The sequence below is a fragment of the Anser cygnoides genome, chromosome 32, assembly GCF_040182565.1.
Source record: "Anser cygnoides isolate HZ-2024a breed goose chromosome 32, Taihu_goose_T2T_genome, whole genome shotgun sequence".
Lineage (NCBI taxonomy): Eukaryota > Metazoa > Chordata > Aves > Anseriformes > Anatidae > Anser > Anser cygnoides.
Genome location: NC_089904.1, coordinates 3,508,913 through 3,531,982, shown reverse-complemented (window position 1 = coordinate 3,531,982; position 23,070 = coordinate 3,508,913). Strand labels below are relative to the sequence as shown.

The window sequence follows — 23,070 nt, the reverse complement described above, 5'->3', positions numbered from 1 at the left end:
CTGAACTCCCTGGGGGAGCCTTTACGCAACCCCACACTCAACAGGACTCTGCGTCTTCACTCTTTCCTAACAACCCTAAACATAACCCTAACCGCAACAAGAAGCTGAACCCGAGTTAGACCCGAAAAAACACGGACGGTGCCACTTTCTGCCATCAAAAAGTGCTCTCAGCGGAAGCCTTTGGGTACACCTGAACTCCCTGGGGGAGCCTTTACGCAACCCCACACTCAACAGGACTCTGCGTCTTCACTCTTTCCTAACAACCCTAAACATAACCCTAACCGCAACAAGAAGCTGAACCCGAGTTAGACCCGAAAAAACACGGACGGTGCCACTTTCTGCCATCAAAAAGTGCTCTCAGCGGAAGCCTTTGGGTACACCTGAACTCCCTGGGGGAGCCTTTACGCAACCCCACACTCAACAGGACTCTGCGTCTTCACTCTTTCCTAACAACCCTAAACATAACCCTAACCGCAACAAGAAGCTGAACCCGAGTTAGACCCGAAAAAACACGGACGGTGCCACTTTCTGCCATCAAAAAGTGCTCTCAGCGGAAGCCTTTGGGTACACCTGAACTCCCTGGGGGAGCCTTTACGCAACCCCACACTCAACAGGACTCTGCGTCTTCACTCTTTCCTAACAACCCTAAACATAACCCTAACCGCAACAAGAAGCTGAACCCGAGTTAGACCCGAAAAAACACGGACGGTGCCACTTTCTGCCATCAAAAAGTGCTCTCAGCGGAAGCCTTTGGGTACACCTGAACTCCCTGGGGGAGCCTTTACGCAACCCCACACTCAACAGGACTCTGCGTCTTCACTCTTTCCTAACAACCCTAAACATAACCCTAACCGCAACAAGAAGCTGAACCCGAGTTAGACCCGAAAAAACACGGACGGTGCCACTTTCTGCCATCAAAAAGTGCTCTCAGCGGAAGCCTTTGGGTACACCTGAACTCCCTGGGGGAGCCTTTACGCAACCCCACACTCAACAGGACTCTGCGTCTTCACTCTTTCCTAACAACCCTAAACATAACCCTAACCGCAACAAGAAGCTGAACCCGAGTTAGACCCGAAAAAACACGGACGGTGCCACTTTCTGCCATCAAAAAGTGCTCTCAGCGGAAGCCTTTGGGTACACCTGAACTCCCTGGGGGAGCCTTTACGCAACCCCACACTCAACAGGACTCTGCGTCTTCACTCTTTCCTAACAACCCTAAACATAACCCTAACCGCAACAAGAAGCTGAACCCGAGTTAGACCCGAAAAAACACGGACGGTGCCACTTTCTGCCATCAAAAAGTGCTCTCAGCGGAAGCCTTTGGGTACACCTGAACTCCCTGGGGGAGCCTTTACGCAACCCCACACTCAACAGGACTCTGCGTCCTTCACTCTTTCCTAACAACCCTAAACATAACCCTAACCGCAACAAGAAGCTGAACCCGAGTTAGACCCGAAAAAACACGGACGGTGCCACTTTCTGCCATCAAAAAGTGCTCTCAGCGGAAGCCTTTGGGTACACCTGAACTCCCTGGGGGAGCCTTTACGCAACCCCACACTCAACAGGACTCTGAGTCTTCACTCTTTCCTAACAACCCTAAACATAACCCTAACCGCAACAAGAAGCTGAACCCGAGTTAGACCCGAAAAAACACGGACGGTGCCACTTTCTGCCATCAAAAAGTGCTCTCAGCGGAAGCCTTTGGGTACACCTGAACTCCCTGGGGGAGCCTTTACGCAACCCCACACTCAACAGGACTCTGCGTCTTCACTCTTTCCTAACAACCCTAAACATAACCCTAACCGGAACAAGAAGCTGAACCCGAGTTAGACCCGAAAAAACACGGACGGTGCCACTTTCTGCCATCAAAAAGTGCTCTCAGCGGAAGCCTTTGGGTACACCTGAACTCCCTGGGGGAGCCTTTACGCAACCCCACACTCAACAGGACTCTGCGTCTTCACTCTTTCCTAACAACCCTAAACATAACCCTAACCGGAACAAGAAGCTGAACCCGAGTTAGACCCGAAAAAACACGGACGGTGCCACTTTCTGCCATCAAAAAGTGCTCTCAGCGGAAGCCTTTGGGTACACCTGAACTCCCTGGGGGAGCCTTTACGCAACCCCACACTCAACAGGACTCTGCGTCTTCACTCTTTCCTAACAACCCTAAACATAACCCTAACCGCAACAAGAAGCTGAACCCGAGTTAGACCCGAAAAAACACGGACGGTGCCACTTTCTGCCATCAAAAAGTGCTCTCAGCGGAAGCCTTTGGGTACACCTGAACTCCCTGGGGGAGCCTTTACGCAACCCCACACTCAACAGGACTCTGCGTCTTCACTCTTTCCTAACAACCCTAAACATAACCCTAACCGGAACAAGAAGCTGAAACCGAGTTAGACCCGAAAAAACACGTACGGTGCCACTTCCTGCCATCAAAAAGTGCTCTCAGCGGAAGCCTTTGGGTACACCTGAACTCCCTGGGGGAGCCTTTACGCAACCCCACACTCAACAGGACTCTGCGTCTTCACTCTTTCCTAACAACCCTAAACATAACCCTAAGCGGAACAAGAAGCTGAACCCGAGTTAGACCCGAAAAAACACGTACGGTGCCACTTTCTGCCATCAAAAAGTGCTCTCAGCGAAAGCCTTTGGCTACACCTGAACTCCCTGGGGGAGCCTTTACGCAACCCCACACTCAACAGGACTCTGCGTCTTCACTCTTTCCTAACAACCCTAAACATAACCCTAACCGCAACAAGAAGCTGAACCCGAGTTAGACCCGAAAAAACACGGACGGTGCCACTTTCTGCCATCAAAAAGTGCTCTCAGCGGAAGCCTTTGGGTACACCTGAACTCCCTGGGGGAGCCTTTACGCAACCCCACACTCAACAGGACTCTGCGTCTTCACTCTTTCCTAACAACCCTAAACATAACCCTAACCGCAACAAGAAGCTGAACCCGAGTTAGACCCGAAAAAACACGTACGGTGCCACTTTCTGCCATCAAAAAGTGCTCTCAGCGAAAGCCTTTGGGAACACCTGAACTCCCTGGGGGAGCCTTTACGCAACCCCACACTCAACAGGACTCTGCGCCTTCACTCTTTCCTAACAACCCTAAACATAACCCTAACTGGAACAAGAAGCTCAACCCGAGTTAGACCCGAAAAAACACGGACGGTGCCACTTTCTGCCATCAAAAAGTGCTCTCAGCGGAAGCCTTTGGGTACACCTGAACTCCCTGGGGGAGCCTTTACGCAACCCCACACTCAACAGGACTCTGCGTCTTCACTCTTTCCTAACAACCCTAAACATAACCCTAACCGCAACAAGAAGCTGAACCCGAGTTAGACCCGAAAAAACACGGACGGTGCCACTTTCTGCCATCAAAAAGTGCTCTCAGCGGAAGCCTTTGGGTACACCTGAACTCCCTGGGGGAGCCTTTACGCAACCCCACACTCAACAGGACTCTGCGTCTTCACTCTTTCCTAACAACCCTAAACATAACCCTAACCGCAACAAGAAGCTGAACCCGAGTTAGACCCGAAAAAACACGGACGGTGCCACTTTCTGCCATCAAAAAGTGCTCTCAGCGGAAGCCTTTGGGTACACCTGAACTCCCTGGGGGAGCCTTTACGCAACCCCACACTCAACAGGACTCTGCGTCTTCACTCTTTCCTAACAACCCTAAACATAACCCTAACCGCAACAAGAAGCTGAACCCGAGTTAGACCCGAAAAAACACGGACGGTGCCACTTTCTGCCATCAAAAAGTGCTCTCAGCGGAAGCCTTTGGGTACACCTGAACTCCCTGGGGGAGCCTTTACGCAACCCCACACTCAACAGGACTCTGCGTCTTCACTCTTTCCTAACAACCCTAAACATAACCCTAACCGCAACAAGAAGCTGAACCCGAGTTAGACCCGAAAAAACACGGACGGTGCCACTTTCTGCCATCAAAAAGTGCTCTCAGCGGAAGCCTTTGGGTACACCTGAACTCCCTGGGGGAGCCTTTACGCAACCCCACACTCAACAGGACTCTGTGTCTTCATTCTTTCCTAACAACCCTAAACATAACCCTAACCGCAACAAGAAGCTGAACCCGAGTTAGACCCGAAAAAACACGGACGGTGCCACTTTCTGCCATCAAAAAGTGCTCTCAGCAGAAGCCTTTGGGTACTCCTGAACTCCCTGGGGGAGCCTTTACGCAACCCCACACTCAACAGGACTCTGAGCCTTCACTCTTTGCAAGCAACCCTAAACATAACCCTAACCGCAACAAGAAGCTGAACCCGAGTTAGACCCGAAAAAACACGGACGGTGCCACTTTCTGCCATCAAAAAGTGCTCTCAGCGGAAGCCTTTGGGTACACCTGAACTCCCTGGGGGAGCCTTTACGCAACCCCACACTCAACAGGACTCTGCGTCTTCACTCTTTCCTAACAACCCTAAACATAACCCTAACCGCAACAAGAAGCTGAACCCGAGTTAGACCCGAAAAAACACGGACGGTGCCACTTTCTGCCATCAAAAAGTGCTCTCAGCGGAACCCTTTGGGTACACCTGAACTCCCTGGGGGAGCCTTTACGCAACCCCACACTCAACAGGACTCTGAGCCTTCACTGTTCGCAAACAACCCTAAACATAACCCTAACCGCAACAAGAAGCTCAACCCGAGTTAGACCCGAAAAAACACGGACGGTGCCACTTTCTGCCATCAAAAAGTGCTCTCAGCGGAAGCCTTTGGGTACACCTGAACTCCCTGGGGGAGCCTTTACGCAACCCCACACTCAACAGGACTCTGAGCCTTCACTCTTTGCAAGCAACCCTAAACATAACCCTAACCGCAACAAGAAGCTGAACCCGAGTTAGACCCGAAAAAGCACGGACGGTGCCACTTTCTGCCATCAAAAAGTGCTCTCAGCGGAAGCCTTTGGGTACACCTGAACTCCCTGGGGGAGCCTTTACGCAACCCCACACTCAACAGGACTCTGCGTCTTCACTCTTTCCTAACAACCCTAAACATAACCCTAACCGGAACAAGAAGCTGAAACCGAGTTAGACCCGAAAAAACACGGACGGTGCCACTTCCTGCCATCAAAAAGTGCTCTCAGCGGAAGCCTTTGGGTACACCTGAACTCCCTGGGGGAGCCTTTACGCAACCCCACACTCAACAGGACTCTGCGTCTTCACTCTTTCCTAACAACCCTAAACATAACCCTAACCGCAACAAGAAGCTGAACCCGAGTTAGACCCGAAAAAACACGGACGGTGCCACTTTCTGCCATCAAAAAGTGCTCTCAGCGGAAGCCTTTGGGTACACCTGAACTCCCTGGGGGAGCCTTTACGCAACCCCACACTCAACAGGACTCTGCGTCTTCACTCTTTCCTAACAACCCTAAACATAACCCTAACCGCAACAAGAAGCTGAACCCGAGTTAGACCCGAAAAAACACGTACGGTGCCACTTTCTGCCATCAAAAAGTGCTCTCAGCGAAAGCCTTTGGGAACACCTGAACTCCCTGGGGGAGCCTTTACGCAACCCCACACTCAACAGGACTCTGCGCCTTCACTCTTTCCTAACAACCCTAAACATAACCCTAACTGGAACAAGAAGCTCAACCCGAGTTAGACCCGAAAAAACACGTACGGTGCCACTTTCTGTCATCAAAAAGTGCTCTCAGCGGAAGCCTTTGGGTACACCTGAACTCCCTGGGGGAGCCTTTACGCAACCCCACACTCAACAGGACTCTGCGTCTTCACTCTTTCCTAACAACCCTAAACATAACCCTAACCGCAACAAGAAGCTGAACCCGAGTTAGACCCGAAAAAACACGGACGGTGCCACTTTCTGCCATCAAAAAGTGCTCTCAGCGGAAGCCTTTGGGTACACCTGAACTCCCTGGGGGAGCCTTTACGCAACCCCACACTCAACAGGACTCTGCGTCTTCACTCTTTCCTAACAACCCTAAACATAACCCTAACCGCAACAAGAAGCTGAACCCGAGTTAGACCCGAAAAAACACGGACGGTGCCACTTTCTGCCATCAAAAAGTGCTCTCAGCGGAAGCCTTTGGGTACACCTGAACTCCCTGGGGGAGCCTTTACGCAACCCCACACTCAACAGGACTCTGCGTCTTCACTCTTTCCTAACAACCCTAAACATAACCCTAACCGCAACAAGAAGCTCAACCCGAGTTAGACCCGAAAAAACACGTACGGTGCCACTTTCTGCCATCAAAAAGTGCTCTCAGCGGAAGCCTTTGGGTACACCTGAACTCCCTGGGGGAGCCTTTACGCAACCCCACACTCAACAGGACTCTGCGTCTTCACTCTTTCCTAACAACCCTAAACATAACCCTAACCGCAACAAGAAGCTGAATCCGAGTTAGACCCGAAAAAACACGTACGGTGCCACTTTCTGCCATCAAAAAGTGCTCTCAGCGGAAGCCTTTGGCTACACCTGAACTCCCTGGGGGAGCCTTTACGCAACCCCACACTCAACAGGACTCTGCGCCTTCACTCTTTCCAAACAATCCTAAATGTAACCCTAAACCTAACTGTAATTAGGTAAAACACCGTACATGTTTTTTAGGGTCTAACTCGGGTTCAGCTTATTGTTCCGGTTATGGTTATGTTTAGGGTTGTTTGGAAGGAGTGAAGGCGCAGAGTCCAAGACATAGGACCCAAAGGTGTACAACCAGCTCCCACCTCCCCCCTCAAAGGGAGATCCCAAAGCCCGCCAGAGGACCCTAGACTGTACAAGCAGCTCCAAAACCCCCGCCACAGACTCCAACCCCCCCCCCAAACACAGGCCCCAGAGGCGTACAAGCAACTCCCCACCCTCCCCAGAGGCAAGCCCCAAAGGTGTACAAGCAGCTCCCAACCCCCTCCAGATGCAGATCCCTGCATTGTACAAGCAGCTCCCAACACCCCCCCAAAAGCAAGCCCCTACTGTGTACAAGCAGCTCAGTGCACTGTGTACAAGCACCCCAGGTCACCAGGGTGGGTGCTCCAGGGCGCAAGGGGCCCGCCGGGGGTCACCGGGGTGGGTCCTATGGGGCGCCCGGGGGCCCGCCGGGGATCACCGGGGTGGGTCCTATGGGGCGCCCGGGGGCCCGCCGGGGATCACCGGGGTGGGTCCTATGGGGCGCCCGGGGGCCCTCCGGGGGTCACCGGGGTGGGTGCTCCGGGGCACCCGTGAGCCCTAGAAGGAACACGATGGGGATCACGCAATGGAGACAAGGTAGAACTGGGAGCACTGGGAATGGGGATAATGTGTGCACTGGGATGAAACCGGTGAGGACAGTGGGAGCACTGAGATGATGACAATGGGACACTGGGATGGGGCTGAGAGCACCCGTACGTGGTCCTGGAGCACACTGGGACATACTGGGACACAGTGGGCCCTGCTGCACCCCCAATGCTTCATGCCCCCCCCCCCAACACTTTGTGCACCCCTACCCCACTCAAAGCCCTACCCAAATGACCCTCCCATAGGGGCCCCCCCATTCACTCTGTATGACGCGGGGCAGTGCTAAGCACAGCTTTATTCCTCCTTTTTGGGGGGCGGCACATAGAGAGCCTCCCCCAGAAGTGGGGTACCGTGGGGGAGGGGGACTTCACTGGGGGCATTTGTGTGCACCCCCCTTTCCCCATGGCGCAGCGGTCAGTAGGTTCCGTGGGGGTGGTCCCGTGCTATGCAGGAGGAGCTCAGACCTGGAAAAAGCAGGAGGGTGTTACTTGGGGGGGCTGGGACTGCAGGATGGGGGGGCCGGGCTGGGGAAACGACTGGTGCCGTGACTCCCAGCCTGGCCACTGCAGGGCAACTATAGGGCAGGGGGGGCATTTAGTGTGCCCCAAGCACTGTGCTCTGTCCCACGGCCCGCCCATGCTTTGCCCTACAGCCCCACACTCCACTCCGTAATTCCCCCCTCCACCCCCTTTCCCCTTTCCCCCCTAACCCCGCTCCACACTCTACCCCACAGCCCCACGCGCTGCCGTACCCACTATGGGGCTTGGGCTCCCACGTGCCCCACAGCAGGCTCCGGTCGCTTTACCTGGGCCTTCTCACAGTGGGGGGGATCTCAGGTAGCTCAGCTCCAGCCATGGGGCGATGTGGTGCAGGAGGCAGAGCAGTGCCAGCAGCAGCACCAGCAGCAGGTGTGGGACGAGCCTGCAGGGGCACTCAGTGATCTGGGGGGAGATCTGGGGGGTGCAGCACCCCTCCAAACCTCCAGGGCTTTTCCTGGCCCACAGTGTGGGGTGCTACGACCCACGGCAGTGGGACCCCCGCTTACCACCATGTGCGCCAGCAGTTCTGGTCTGCACGCTGGGAGGGCTGTGGGGAACATGGTGATTTGAGGGGGCGGTGACATGGCTGTGCCTCCTCTGCCCCCCATTGGACATTTTCTGGGGGAGAAGACATGATTCTGGCGATTCCTACCTCCCTCCATGGCTCCGTGCTGAGCGGCTGTGCCTCAGGCTGTGGGGCTCGCCTGTGGGAGGAAGAGGCTGGGGGGGCTGGAAACTGGGGCAGCGATTGGCATTGGGGGGGTGGGGGTGATGGGCACTGGGGGATGCAGGGAGGGCTGGAAAGCGGTGGGGGGGGGAAATGGGCAGTATGGGCAAGGGGCAGATGGGAAGTCTGGGGGACCCAAAGCGCCACGTGCCCTCACTCCAAGCCAGCGCAGGTTTGCAGGGGCCACACTTGTGTCCACGCTCTTTGCGTGCCCACATTTACCCCCTTTTTCTTTTTTTATTATGATTTTACCCATTTTTTTCCCTCCCACCTTCCTACTCCTTAAGATTCTGACAGCCCCGATTTCCAGCATCCTGCCCCAAAAAGCAGCTGGAGGCCGTCTGCCCTGACCTCCGCCTCACAGATATGTGCGGCGGTTGAGGCCAAGCTAGAAGGAAGGATGAAAACGCAGATTTGGGAGTTCTATAGGGGCATTTTCAGCCAGTGAGAGCCCCGTGGCCCCCCAGGTACCCACAGCACCTACGTGGCCAAAGCCTCCAGTGTCTGCCTCAGTAGTTTGTGGAGGCTGCTGATCTCCATCTGTTGCTCCGTGATTTTAGGGGAAGAAAAAGACTTTGTTAGGGTTTCTCCCATCTCTCCTCTCCAGTTTGCTGGATTTGGGGGCTTTGTGGGAGCTGTGCCCACACAGCGCCCTCATAATGCTGCAAAGCCTCCATCAGGTCCTGCATGCCGCACATCATCTGCAGAACTGGGGGGAACAGGGACGAATTTGGGGTGCCGGTGGTGGCTCCCATCCCTTTGGAGTCCTGGGGGAGTATTTACTTGAGGAGAGGGATCACGTTGCTCACCTTGGCGAAGGCAGATCGTGGCAGGAGACCGCAGCAACGCAACAGGGCTGGAGGCCATGGCCACACTGGCCTCCACAGATGGGCATAATGGGGGAGGGGCCGCCAGCCCCATGTGGTGTTGTCCCGCCCCCCAGCTGAGGGAGCTGGTTCGTTAGCATTTGACGAGGCTCAGCTGCCTCTTACCTGCAGGATGGCATCCCTCTTTGCCTCCAGTGCCTGCAGATTCTCCTTCCTTCCCTTGGCCTCAGCAAGCAGCGTTGAGTTCTGCTCCAGAGGAAAGTGGGTTGATACCCAGTGAAACTGGACTAAAAGCTGCTGGTGGTGCATTGGGGTGGGGGCACAGTGCTGCGGGGCACCCCTGGCTCTTCGTGCCCGTCCTCACCGTCTCCTGAAGGCCGGTGACTTCCTCCAGAAGGCCACGCTGCTCCCTTTCCTGGAGGGGAAAGAGTGTGCCGTTAAGTTGCTGGGGGCAGCCCCATAAGTTGCTGGGGGCAGCCCACTAGTTGGGGGGCATGCGAGCGGAGGCTGCACACCACCAGGTCTGGCCCTGCTGAGGCCAACGCAGCCTCACTGCCACAGGCAGGGCAAAGGCCAGCGGCCAGCAGCCAGGAGTCACCGCGTCACCTTGGCATTGTTTTAAGAGGAAAAAAAGGGAAAATGAACAACAGAGTTGCCGAGCAGCTGGGGGGGGGGCACTCACCAGATGCTGATTTTGTTCTGCCAGGCCTCTGTTCTCCTCCTGAAGCCTCCTCACCTCATCCTCCAGGTCCTCCAGCTTTTGGCTGCTTGCCCAGCCATGCTCCAATGCCTGCTGGGCACTGCGAGAGACAGATGGCCGCTGGTCGTCACCCGGCAGCACTGCTGCAGAGACGCATCTGCAGCTGCCCGCATGTCCCTGTCCCCCGTTCCCAGCACCTATGGGTGCCCCCTGACCGGTGGAGCTGCGCCGTCAGCCCTGCCACCTCCTCAGCCAGCTGGGCATTCAGCTCCTCGGCTGACTCCAGGGCACAGCGCAGCGTGGCGTTCTGGCCGGCCAAGTGCTGGTTGCAGCGCTCCCGCTCCTCCTGGATGCTCCTGGTGTCCCTGCAGTGAGAGGAGGCTCATTAGCACCGCTCAGGTGTGTTTTGGAAGCCCGATGATGCCGCTACCTACAAGGTCACGCTCTCTCTTTCGCCGCCGTAGCCCTCAAGATCCAATGCGGCTGTGAGCACGCGAGGTCCTGGGTGAGTAGAGAGAGATGGGAATCTGCATCCATGGAGCCCCAGCAACAAAACCACAGTGCCACTGATGCTGTGAGCGTCTGTGAGTCTGCCCCACAGCTCTGAATTGCTGCCCCACACCTCCAATTGCTGCCCCACATCTCTTAGTTTCTGCCCCGCTACTCTCCTTTCCACCCCACGCTGCGGCGTTATGGCTGGGCACAGGGTGGCTCAGTGGTTAGTGTGTGGTTGCGTTTTCCGCCAGAGCCCGCACCCCGTGTGCAGGAAAGAAGGAGTTGTCGCTCAGCTGGGGCTTCGAATTAGCAGTGCTGCCAGCAGGCGCAGCATGGCTGGAGTGGGCACTGATCTGTTTTCCGGTGCGCACACCTACCGCCCGTTACATCCAGCTCCTCAGCAGACTGCGAGGCCCTGGGGAAAGAAAAGCATTGAGGCGTTGGTAGGAATCAGTGAGATGGGCACGTGGTACGGCAACTCTCTGCCACACTTCCCACCGTGGCTCCTGAACCAATTGGCGTCAGGGCGCGGAGCCACAATTTAAGTATTTGGCTCCTGAAATGCCACTGTTGGGGCACTGAAACGTAATTCCATTATCTAGCTCCAGAAACGCCCGGTGTTGGGCTGCAGAGCCCGAATTCCCACGTTGAGACAGCTGTTGCAGGCGCAGAGCTGAAATGCCCACATTTAGCTTGAAACGCCCAGTGTCAAGGCACGGAGCCATAATTGCATTGTATGCTCCAGGCACACCCAGTGTCCGGGCACGGAGCTGTAATGCCGCCATTTGAAGCACTGCCCCCGCATGCCTCTGTTTCCCCAAGCACTCACCCATCCCGCTGACAGTGGGCGATCCACTCGCGCATGACAGTGCGGAAGGTGGGCAGATCCAGGGCCACCCCCGCTGCCGTCACCTCCAGCATCTGCCCGAGCTTCTGCAGCTGCTGCTCCTCGCCACTACGCCCCGTCACCGCCTGCAGGTACTCCATGATGCGCCAGGCTGGCACCGCGCCTGCCATCAGAGGCGAAGCTCACCACACGCCCCGCGTCTCTCGGGCAGCGCGCGCATCCATCCGGCTGCCTGTGCATCCACCCATTGGGCTCCAGCCCCCCGCGCGTCTTCCCGCGGCGTCCCCCAGCTTCCGCGCGCCATTCAGAAGGTGGAAACAGGCAGCGCGGAGCGAGAAGGAGGCCACGGGGTGGAATCGGGGTCCCGGCACCGCTACCTGTCTGCTCCGTGTCACAGGCAGCGAAGGCGCAGTCCAGCAGGGACTCCTCCAACCAGCCACCCTCGGCCCCGGCTGCGGGAGGGCAACGGGAGAGGTTACGGGGCCCGACGGGGTGCTGCCTGGCACGGCAGGACGCCATGCGCCCTTTGGGGCCGTGCCGGGGCCACCTCATTCTCTGGGGGGCTGCCTAACGCCCTCTGGGCAACAGGCGGTACGTACTTGCTGCGCTTTCTCTGCTCTCCATGCTCTCACGGCACCGAGGGGACACCGGGGGGACCTCCTTCTCCTCACAGCTCCTCACAGGGAATGGGTGCGAGCCCCGCCCACTTCCCGCCCTTTTGGGGAAGGGGGCGGGGCCACGCTCAGCCCCCTCCAGGCGCAGCCCCACCAGGGCTTGGAGCAAGGCACCAGCGCCGTGCTGAGCTTGCGAGGCCTCGGGCCTGCAGCCTGCTCGGGCTGAGCTTCTGCGCAGCAGCGGGAGGCCTGGTTTCTCCTTTCTTTAGTGGGAACAGCAGTCCCTCTACTGAGGAGGTGGCGCTCTCCAGCTTTGGCTTCCCTTTGTTTGCTACAAGGCCACCTGGAGGCCGCCTGCCCCCATCTCCGCCTCGCAAATGTGTGCAGTGGCTCGAGGCCGAGCCAAGAGGGAGGACGAAAGCGCAGGCTTGGGGGCACTTTCAGCCAGTGGGGCCCCTGTGTCCCTCCCTGTCCCCACAGCACCATAACGCTTTATGCCATCACTACAGCGGTTGCTATGTGTCACTGCAACTGTATTACAGTAAGAGTCACACAGATTGATGAAGAATTAATTCTGATGGAGCTGAACAAAGTGCCACGGTGATAGAACCGAAGAAGCACAGCAGTGATGGAACCAGAGCTGGCCTCAACAAGTACAATACAAAACCACTCACTACATGCTACAATGCTACAGCTAGGCCCCAAAAGCTCCAGATACATCCCAAAACCAAAATGCAGGCCCCAAATGCTACAGACAAGTCCAGACAAAAAATACCAGACAGTCCAAAATGCTATAGACAGGCCCCAAGTCCCAGATGCCAGCACCAAAGGCTTCAGAGAGGCCATAAAAGCCTAGACAAAGCCCCCAAAGTCTCCAGACAGTCCCCAAACACTACACACTGTCCCAAAAACCCAGACACAGTCCCAAAAAAACTGAATGCAGGCTCAAAATGCTTTTGACAGTCCCAAACACCAGACACATGCCCCAAACGCTACAGACAGGCCCCCAAAGCCAGAAGCAGGCCCCAAATGCTACAGCCAGGCCACAAACCCCAGACGCAGGCCACCAACACTACAGACAGGCCCAAAAGTGTGAATATAGGCCCTAAGCACTACAGACAGGCCCCAAACCCATGACATAGGCCGCAAACGCTACAGACAGGACAAAACCCCAGACGAAGTCCCCAAACACTGCAGAAACACCCCAAAGGCATGGACACAGGCCTAAACACTACAGATAGGCCCCAAACTCCAGACGCAGACCCCAAACACTACAGAAAGGCCCCAAAACCCAGACACAGGCACAAAGTGCTACAAACAAGCACCAAAAGCCTAGGCACAGGCCCCAAGCGCTACAGAAAGGCCTCAAAAGCCCAGACACAGGCTCCAAATGTTACAGAAAGGCCCAAGAAGCCTACATGCAGGCACAAATACTACAGACAGGCCCCGAACTCCAGACAGGCCCCAAATACTACAGACAGGCCCTGAACCAGAGACGCACACCCAAAATGCTACGGACAAGCACCAGAAGTCTAGACACAGGCTGCAAACACTACAGACAGGCCCCAAGCCTCAGACGCAGGTCCCAAATGTCTACAGACAGGCCCCAAACCCCTAGACGCAGGCCCCAAATGTTTACAGACAGGCCCCAAAGCCTGGGCATAAGCCCCAAAGGCTACAGCCAGGTCTCAAACCCAAGACACATGCCACAAACAGAACCCAAAAGCCCAGACACAAGACCCAAAAACTACAGAAAGGCCAAAAACCCATATGCACACTGCACACTCTACAGCCACACCACAAATGCAAGATGCAGGCCCCAAATGTCTACAGACAGGTCCCAACTCCCAGACACAGTGAGATGGGGAAGATGCTAAAACTTATCTGAATTAATATTTAGCTACATATGTGGTAAAATATCCTAATTATTGGGGATGTAGATGAGAACTGTTATAAATGACTGAGTACCAAATAGGATTACAATCAAAGTTTACAATTTATTAAACGAATAGAGGCAAGCAAACAACACTGGGTGCGCCGGGAGTCTCTGCTCCACCAGGACGCACACCTGTTACATAAGGTGGCTAGTTTTTATGCTCCTAGGCTAATACATATTCATTACTATTCCTGTAAGAGGCAGGGTTATTATAATTGGTTTCCGGAATCCAAAACCCTCCCAGGGGCGCCTGTGTATCAGTCTCTGGTGGTCTCTCGGGGGTCGCTAGGGCTGAAGGCTGGTGATCTTCCTCGCAGAATTTTGTCCTTCAGTCATCCTTCAGCTCCCCCTTCCTCCTTATTTGGTAGCCTCTGGGCCGGATTTCAGAAACTCTCACAACATCCCGTGCAGTAGTCAGCAGTTTTCTCTAAAACCCCCCTTTGTTCTCTTATCACCTAGACTTGGGCCTCAATGTTAACCCTTCAAATCCCTTAGTGACATGAACTGCTAGACTATTCCTAGACATCTAGATAACTGGGGCCTCTCGGACTCCGGGAACTGGATCAAACCAACCTTGCAGTTTGGACTGAGACCGAGGTCTCAGAGAGCATGCGTAAGAAGAAAAGGTTAAAAAGTTCAACTCTGATGAAGACATCTTACTTCATCCCGACGACCACCCGGATGACCACCAGAGAGTAATACGCAAGTGCAGGACTGATAATTAGCATACGAAGCGGGGCTAGGCAGAGCTAGGAAATGAATATGCATAGACGTGTTGTGAAACCTAATGCGTATGTAATTTTTGTGCGACAAGTCAGCACAGATGCTCTGCGGCAGACCCAGGGAGAGACTCAAATGCCGTGACCTGTGACTGAAAGCGACCACCAAAACTGCGATGATGGAGGCATAAAAAGCACAGATTTACAACAAGAGACCGGAAGAATGGAGTGCAAATCCCATAAGAAAATGCTTTGGTAATGAATACTCAAGAAAGAGCTCCTGATGTGGCCCAGATGACTTCCGCAACAGTAAGGATGGAAGCGGATACCATCTGAAACTGAATATGATGCCCAAGACCTGAAACAGATCCACGCTTTAAGCTCTGACTACAAGACAAGAATCGCTCAATCAGCCTTGAGATGATGACACAAGCATTTAGGACCTTTGGCTTGGCTACCGACTTGCCTGTCTAGTCAGTCCAATGAAAAAAGCAATGACGATAACAAGACCCAAGGAGCGTGTAACATATGATGATCATATCAGGAAACATTAATGATACAAAAGAACTACACACACAGAAGAAATGAGCTCTTTAAGCTCCCACTGCAAGATAAGAACTGCTCAACTGGCATTATTCCCATGAGGTGATGTGTTCAACAACCTCAGGATGGCTTCTGCAGGGCCTGCTGAGCACCAGGAAATGAAGACTGTAGTACAGCAACAGGATATGAAAAGCAACAGGAAATACAAGAATATAAGAAATATAAGAATATATAAGAAATATAAGAATATAAGAGCAACAGGAAATGAAGACTATAGTACAGCACAGACAACACAGAACACAGACACCAAGCTGGAACTGCCCTGCCTGGCACATGCTCACGCTGTACCTGACAGAGCCCCACATACCCTCCCTCTGCCTGACCGTGACCAATCCTGAAAGGCCTCATCTGCTGCAATGACTTAAAAGCACATGCCCTTGCTCTATGTGTCCATTCACAACCCCAGCCCAAACATAGCATTTGCCTCCCCAGCTTAGCTTGGCAATGCTGGGAGGCAGACTCTATCCTCAACAAGGAATACAAAGGCTAGCCAGGACGTTGCTAAAGGCACAAGGATCCTCTTCACCTGCAGAAATAGATTGGCACACCAGCCAAACTTCTTCCAATGCAAATCCTCCTCAGAAGCAAAACAGTAGTCAACTGACCTGCTCTGCTACTGAAGTCAGATAACACAGCTGGCACAGGCCACAGCACCAGAGTAATGGGAGGTGAAGTGACTGCAGTTCTCAGAAGCCAGCATGCCACTCTTCTCCTCCTGCCCAACCTTACATCAAATCTGAGTCTCACACTACTCTTCAGCATACGGCTTTATCCCTCTGAGACTGTGTGACAAGACTTTTTTTTTTTTTTTAAAAAAAAGGGGGGGGGGGGGGGAGAAGTACAGACTGAAAGCATCCACATGCCATAGCTCACCTGCATCAACTGCTCTTTCCATTACCGCAGCTGCTCACCCCTCCCAAGGCCGAACCCTCCGTCTGCCCTTGTGAGCCAGCTCTGCCACCTGTAAAACCAAAACAAGAAGGGATGCTTTTTTTTTGACTTCAGTGACAGGGACACACCTCAAACACACCTGCTCCTTTGGCAAGCTGTTCATACCTCACCTGGCCCAATACACCTCTGGTGGAGATTGACGCTTTGCACCTTCTATACAAAAAAAAACGCTGTAAAAAAAATCACCATTAAGAAGAGCTGATGACACAACCCAGATCAAAGGTGAATGCCCAAAGATATCTGCAATGCAAAACTGTGGGATATGTAATCATATAGGAAAAGTAGGTTTAACTAGCCATGTACATAGATAAAGGACTTGTGACCATGTAAGAATCAAAGAAGGGAGTTCTGGAAGACAAGAGAGATGTGGAGGATGAGACTCACCAAGGAGCCTGAGGCATAGGTAAATAACAAAAGGAGATAAGAGCAAAGACCGCTACGAGGCCCAGGGGAAAAGAAAAGTAACAGAGCATGACCAGAACCAGGCACAGGATCAGGACGTTGCAATAAGGTACGTACCAGCCCAACACATACGTCAAGACAAAGATCAGCAAATGACAAGACAAAGGGACCAAAGGACTGTAAAAGGGGGTTGCAGGGTTTTTGAAGGAAAACATCTGGAAGAAAAGTGTATAAAAAGAACGTAGCTGGGTTGCAGTAAAGACTCTTGCTTGATCACACTAAGAGTCCGTGCAACCAATCGCCACACAGAACACGACAGGCAGGGCTGTGCTTCAGGCTTCTATGACAAGACAAGAATTGCTCAGCTGGCACAAAGGTGAGGAGCAGAAACATTTGAGACCCTTGGGACAGCTACCCTGGTGCTCACTGAGCTCAGTGAGCAAGAAGGATACCAAGGCCTGGGACGGGAACGGTTAAAGACACAGCACAGACTACACCAAAGAAGAGACACAGGCTGGGACTGCCCTGCCCGGAGGATGCTCACATCACACAGGAAGGAGGCCACACAGCCTCCTGCAGATTCAGGACCACCCTCTCTGATGCACTGACCACCCCTTGCCTTGCTGCGCAAATCCCCACCTACCCCTAACCAACCAACCGGCATAAACATAGCATTTGCCCCTTGACTTAACTCTTATAGGTCTGGATCCATCCTTGACAAAGGCTGGCGCTAAGCTCACAAAGAAACACACTGTAGAGCTTCAGGATGCTCGCTGAGCTCAAACAACACGGAGGATACCAAGATCTGAAAAAGGGCAGTATAAGAGATGGAACACAGACTACACAAACCACATTGTAAAAGAAATAGGAGCTAGAACTTTCCTGCCCAACAATCAGTCCCATCACACAGGAAGGATGCCACACACTCCTCCAAACCAAACCTACCAATCCCGAACAGCCCTCTCTGCTGTAAGGACTCCAACCACACCGCGCCCTGCTGGACAACTCCCCACCTCCCCCTGCCAAACACCACGCAACACACATACTATTAGCCCCCTGACTTAATTCTCAGGGGTCGGAATCCATCCTCAGTGTGGACCACAGAAGGCCAGTCCTGCTGTATGTGGGGTTGTGTACTGTTGGCGTACGTGTTTTTAGGGTCATAATTAGGGTAAGGTTTAGGGCTATGGTTAGGGTTACAATTAGGGTTGTTTGGAAAGAGAGAAAGTGCAGAGACCTGTCGTGTGTGGGGTTGCATAATGGCTCCCAAAAGGAGTTCGGGTCTACCCAAAGGCTTCCATTGGGAGCACTTTTTGATGGGAGAAACTGGCAATGTACTTTTTTTGGGTCCTAATTAGGGTTAGATTTAGGGTTACAGTTAGGGTTACCCTAGAGTTCTGCCAGGACACTCCAGTACACTCTAGTGTGCACTAGGAGCCTCCTCTTGCACCCTGGAGGCCAAACAGTGACTCTTCCTCGAATCTTCTGGCCTCTAAAATACTCACAGTGCACTCCAGTGGACTTCTGGGCACATTGGAGGCCTCCCGTTGTCCTCCACGGCACTTGAGATGCTCCACAGGCCTACCAGAGCCACCCAGTGCGCTCTAGCTCCCCCCTGAAAACTTTCCAGTGACCCTCAGTGTCCTCTAGGATGCCCTAGATGCCTCCAAATCCATTCCAGTGCCCTCCAGGTTGTCCTATTAGCCTCCTCTTGCACCCTAGAGTCCAAACAGGGATTTTTCCTGCAATCTACTGGCCTCTAAAATACTCACAGGGCTCCCTAGTGCACTTCCAGGCACACTGGATGACTCCTTTTGTCTTCTGCGACACTCTAGATCTTCCACAAGTCTACCAGGGCCACCTAGTACCATCTGGTGCCCCTGAAAGCCTCCCAGAGACCCTCACTGTCCTCTAGGATCTGCTAGGGGCCTCAAAGGGTACTCCAGTGCACTCTAGGGTGCACGAGGAGCCTTCTGTGGAACACCAGAGGCCAAACAGGGACTCTTCTTTGAATCTACTGGCCTCTAGAACCCTTGAAGAGATCTCTAGTGAACTCTTGGGTATGCTGGAAGTGTCCAGTTTTCCTTGACTGTACTTTAGGTGCTCCACAGGTCTACCAGAGCCACTGAGTGCCCTCTAGCTGCCCCTGACAGCCTCCCAGTGACCCCCAGTGTCTTCTAGGATGCCCTAGATGTCTCCCTGGGCACTCCAGTGAAAGCTAAGGTGCCCTAGGAGCCTACTCTTTCAGCCTAGAGGCCAAAAAGTGACTCTTCCTGGAATGTACTGGCCTCTGGAGGCCTCACAGGGCTCTCTAGAGCACTCTAGGGCACACTGGAGGCCTCCCATGGTCATCCGCAGCACTCTAAATCTTCCACAGGTCTACCAGGGCCACTGAGTACCCTCTAACCCCCCCTAAAAGCCTCCCAGTTACACCCAGTGTCCTCCAGGATTTCCTAGCGGCCTCCCAGGGCATTCCAGTGCACTCTAGGGTGCCCTAGGAGCATCCTCTTGCACCCTAGAGGCCAAACAGGGACTCTTCCTGGAATTTTCTGGCCTCTAGAATACTCGCAGTGCACTCTAGTGCACTTCTGGGCATACTGGAGACCTCCCATGGTCCTCTGCTGTACTCTAGATCTTCTGCAGGTCTACCAGGGCCAGTGAGTGCCCTCTAGCCCCCCCCCAAAAGCCTCCCAGTGACCCCCAGTGTCCTCTAGGATGACCTGGAGGCCTTCCAAGGCACTCCAGTGCACTCTAGGGTTTCCTAGGAGCATCCTCTCTCACCCTAGAGGCCAAACAGGGACTCTTCCTGGAATCTTCTGGACTCTGTAGGCCTCACAGGGCTCTTGAGTGCACTCTCAGGCACAATGGAGGCCTCCCTTGGTGCTCATCAATCTGCGCTCTCAACAGAAGCCTTTGGGTACACCTGAACTCCCTTTGGGAGCCTTTACGCAACCCCACACACAACAGGAATCTGTGCTTACTGTCTCTCCAAACCCTAGCAATCCCTAGCCCGAACTCTAATTATGACCCTAACCCAACACCACAGCTTCAGTTAGTATAACCTGCAGCCCCCTGGAGGTTTCGCTGGGCTGTCCAGAACTCTAGAGTTCTTCTGTCGTCCCCCCCACACACACACCATGTGCTGTATTATCTGCTAGAGGCCTCACAGGGATGTTTGCTCTCCCCTTGGATGCCCTAGAGAGCATCCTGTACTCCAGAGAGCACTAGAAGCCTCTCACACTGCCCTATAGAATCTCCCAGGGTCTCCCAGTGCAGTTTTGCACCCACTGGAATGCTCCCAGATCCTGCTTAGTGTGCCCTAAGGCCCTCTAGAGACCTTGTAGATCTCTCCATTGTACTCTAAGGCCCCTGGAGACCTGAAAAGTTGCTCAAGTGTGCTCTAGTATCCCCTAGTGTTTTCCCAGGGCACTCTACATGCCTCCCAGGGTTCCTGGTGCTCTCTAGTACCCCCTGTAGACTTTTGAAGGCTTCCCGCTGCACTGTAGAGAGCACTATAGGCGTCCAATTGCACCCTGAAGATTTCTAGGGCCTCCACTCCAGTGGAGTCTTAACACCCCCAGGAAATCTCTCAGGGCAATCCTGTGTGCTCCAGCGCCTCCTGGAGAACTCATGGGGCTCTACAGTGTGTTCCAGTGTCCCATAGAAGACTCATGGTGCACTCTAGAGTCCTCCCAGGGCATCCAGTGCACTCCCAGTCGCTCTATGGTCCCCCTAGTACACTGTAGAGGCCTCCCAGGGACCCTTACTGTAAACGAGTGTCCGCTGGTGGCCTTAAAGGGCTATTCAGTGCATTCTAGGGCACACTAGAAGAAGCCTTCCATGCCCCCCCAGAGTGCTCTAGAACCAGCTAGAGGCCTCGCAGGACTCTCCACTGTCATCTAGGGTGCCCTGAAGACCTTCCAGTTCACACTAGAAGCTTCCAGTGGCCCTCCACTCCACTCTAGATCCTCCACAGGTCTACCAGGGCCACCTAGTGCACTCTAGATCCCCCCAAGTGCCCCCAAGTGACCACCAAGGTCCTCTAGGATGCCCTAGAGGCCTCCCAGTGCAGTCTTCATGACTCCTGTGGCCCGCCAGTGTTCTCTGGGACCTCCTGGAGGCCTCACAGGGCCTTGCAGTGTCTTCTAGCACCCCATGAAGGCCTCGCTGGACTTGCCAGTGCCCTCTACAGTTCCCTACAGCCATCCCAGACCCCCCCTGCTGTGCTCTAGTGCCCCATACAGGCCTTCAAACACTCCCAGTGCACTCTAGTGTCTAGTGCATGCACCCTGGTACTTCCCAGTACACTCTATCACTTCCCAAAGGCCTCCCAGGACCTCCCACAAGTAGCTCTAGGATGCCCATGAGGGCTCCCAGGGCCCCACACTGCACTCTGGTGTGCACTACAGACTTCCCCGTGTGCCCTCGAATCTCCAAGGACCTCCAGTGCACTCTAGAAGCTCCTGGAAAGCTGCCAAGTGTGCCTTGGTGTGTTCTAATGCACTTTGGAAATCTTGCAGTGCTCTCCAGTGATCTCTAGCATCTAGAAGCCTCCCAGAGCTCTCTATATGCCTCCCGTGACCCTCCAGGGCCCTAGAGTGCACTAAATAGCCCTCTGAGACCTCTGAGAGCACTAGAGTGCTGGGAGTGCTGTATTCCTCCCATATTCCCCAGTGCACTCTAGTATCCCCTGCAGGCATCCCAGCACCCACCCGCTCACTCGCCGCATTATCAGGCACTCTAGAGGTCTCCCAGAGCTTCCCCGTTGCGTTCTACAGAGCACTAGAGGCTTCCCAGTGCACCCTAAGGGCCTCCCATTGCCTCCCAGTGTAGTCTAGTGCTCCCTGGAAGTCTTCCAGTCCCCCTCATTGTGCTCTAATTCCCCCCTAGAGACCTCATAGGGCTCTACAATGTGCTCTAATGCCCCCTAGAAGCCTCCTGGGGTCTCTAGATGCCTCCCAGGGCCACCAGTGCACTCTAGTATCCCCTGCAGACACACCACGACCCCCCACTGCACTCTCAGGCACCCTAGGTGCCTCGTGGTGCACCCTGGAGGCCTCCCAGGGATCCTCATTGTATACTAGTGACTTCTGGAGGCCTGGCAGTGCTCTCCAGTACACTGTAGGCACACTAGAGGCCTCACAGGGCCCCTTAGTGCACGCTACTAAACCTAGCAGACATCCCACATCACCACAGCGGACTCTAGAGTCACTAGAGTCCTCCTAGTTAGAACTGGAGTCCTCCCAGAGACACTTAGTGTGCTATAGTCCCTCCTGGACACCCCACAGTTCCCTCCAGTGTATTCTAGGGTGCCCTAAAATCCTCCCGGCGCACACTAGAGGCCTCCTATGATCCCCAGTTGTCTCTAATGCAATAGCAGGCTTCCCAAACTCCCAATGCACTCTAGAGAGAACTAGAAGCCTCCCAGTGCACCCAGGAGGCCCCCCAGGCCCTTCCAGTGCAGTCTAGCACCCCTTGCGGACCTCACAGGGCTTTATAGTGTGTCCTAGCACGCCCTAGAAGCCTCCCAGGGCACTCTAGAGGCCTCCCATTTCCCCCAGTGCTCTCTTGGACACCTAGGGGACTCCTGTGGCACCCCGGAGGCCTCCCAGGGTGACTTGCTGCAACCTAGCGCCCTTTGGGTGCCTCATGGGGTTCTGCAGTGCTCTCTAGGGCATGCTGAAGGCCTCCCAGGGCTCTGTGATATCCCCTAGTACCAGCTAGAGGCCTTGCACAGCTCTCCAGTGTCCTCTGGGTGCCCCAAAGGCCTCCCAGTTAATACCAGATGCCTCCCTTGGATTCTCAGTGTGCTCCAGCTCCCCTTGAAGCCTTGCAGTTCTGGGAGGCCTCCCAGTGCAGCCTTCAGGCCTCCTGTGGCCCCTCAGTGCATTCTAGTGCCGTCTCGAGGCCTCCCAGGGACTCCCAAAGTAGTCCAGTGCTCCCTGAAGGCCTTGCAGGACTCTCCAGGGCTCTTTGTGCTACTCTAGACTCATTCCAGCGCCCCGTAAAACCCTAACCCTGCGGTGGCACTGCAATGTCCCCTCGCGGTCACCGGGAGGCAGCAGTGAGCCTGGCGCCGCTGCTCCGTTGGGCCTCCGCGGGCGTCGCAGCAACGCCCCTCGGTCACCAGGCGGCAGAGGCGAGCTCAGAGCTGCCGCCCTCAAGGCTCCAACGAGGACCACCCAAAAATCAAACTGTGTATGTGAGACCTTCGTTCAAGACCGTGCTTGAAGTCCAGCAGGCTTGGTGCTGTGGCCACTTCCCCGGGGAGGCTGCTCTGGTGCTCGACCAGCCACCCTCTCAGTGAAGAACCTTCCCTTAATACCCAATCTGAATAGATTCAAAATTAATTACTTGTTACTTACTTGCATGACAGCCCCCCACACTTCCCTTAGTGAAGCCCCTTTTCAAAAAGGGTCCATCCCTATCATCAGCCGCTTTGGCCCCATGTTCGTTG

At 54.4% G+C, this 23,070-nt stretch overlaps 1 protein-coding gene across 3 annotated transcripts; it reads right to left on the bottom strand.

Annotated features, from left to right (window-relative positions):
* Positions 1-7,489: 7,489 nt before the first annotated feature.
* On the bottom strand, positions 7,490-17,773 carry KASH5 (KASH domain containing 5). 3 transcript variants are annotated; one of them, XM_066985661.1, is made up of 15 exons: positions 16,322-17,773; positions 11,988-16,221; positions 11,766-11,840; positions 11,371-11,551; positions 10,919-10,956; positions 10,481-10,547; positions 10,244-10,411; positions 10,029-10,146; positions 9,711-9,761; positions 9,512-9,592; positions 9,004-9,059; positions 8,445-8,496; positions 8,299-8,339; positions 8,059-8,174; positions 7,490-7,717 (listed from the first exon to the last, which is right to left on the bottom strand). In XM_066985661.1, exons 2-14 carry the CDS (start codon positions 12,010-12,012, stop codon positions 8,069-8,071), a joined length of 1,059 nt encoding a protein of 352 aa, XP_066841762.1. In that variant the 5' UTR covers positions 12,013-16,221; positions 16,322-17,773; the 3' UTR covers positions 7,490-7,717; positions 8,059-8,068. The 3 variants fall into 3 exon arrangements, with proteins under 3 accessions (XP_066841762.1, XP_047910712.1, XP_047910713.1); XM_048054755.2 differs by having other exon boundaries at positions 11,988-17,773; XM_048054756.2 differs by lacking the exon at positions 16,322-17,773 and having other exon boundaries at positions 7,502-7,717; positions 10,262-10,411; positions 11,988-16,079.
* Positions 17,774-23,070: the final 5,297 nt, after the last annotated feature.

Bases quoted from the DNA above. Each gene is read 5' to 3' on its own strand.
- KASH5 (XM_048054755.2), bottom strand. From the start codon at position 12,012: ATGGAGAGCAGAGAAAGCGCAGCAA. The intron at 10,957-11,370 runs GTGAGTGCTTGG...TTCTTTCCCCAG, and splicing joins GCCCACTGTCAGCGGGATGG to GGCCTCGCAGTCTGCTGAGG. The intron at 8,340-8,444 runs GTAGGAATCGCC...TGTTCCCCACAG, and splicing joins GCACGGAGCCATGGAGGGAG to CCCTCCCAGCGTGCAGACCA.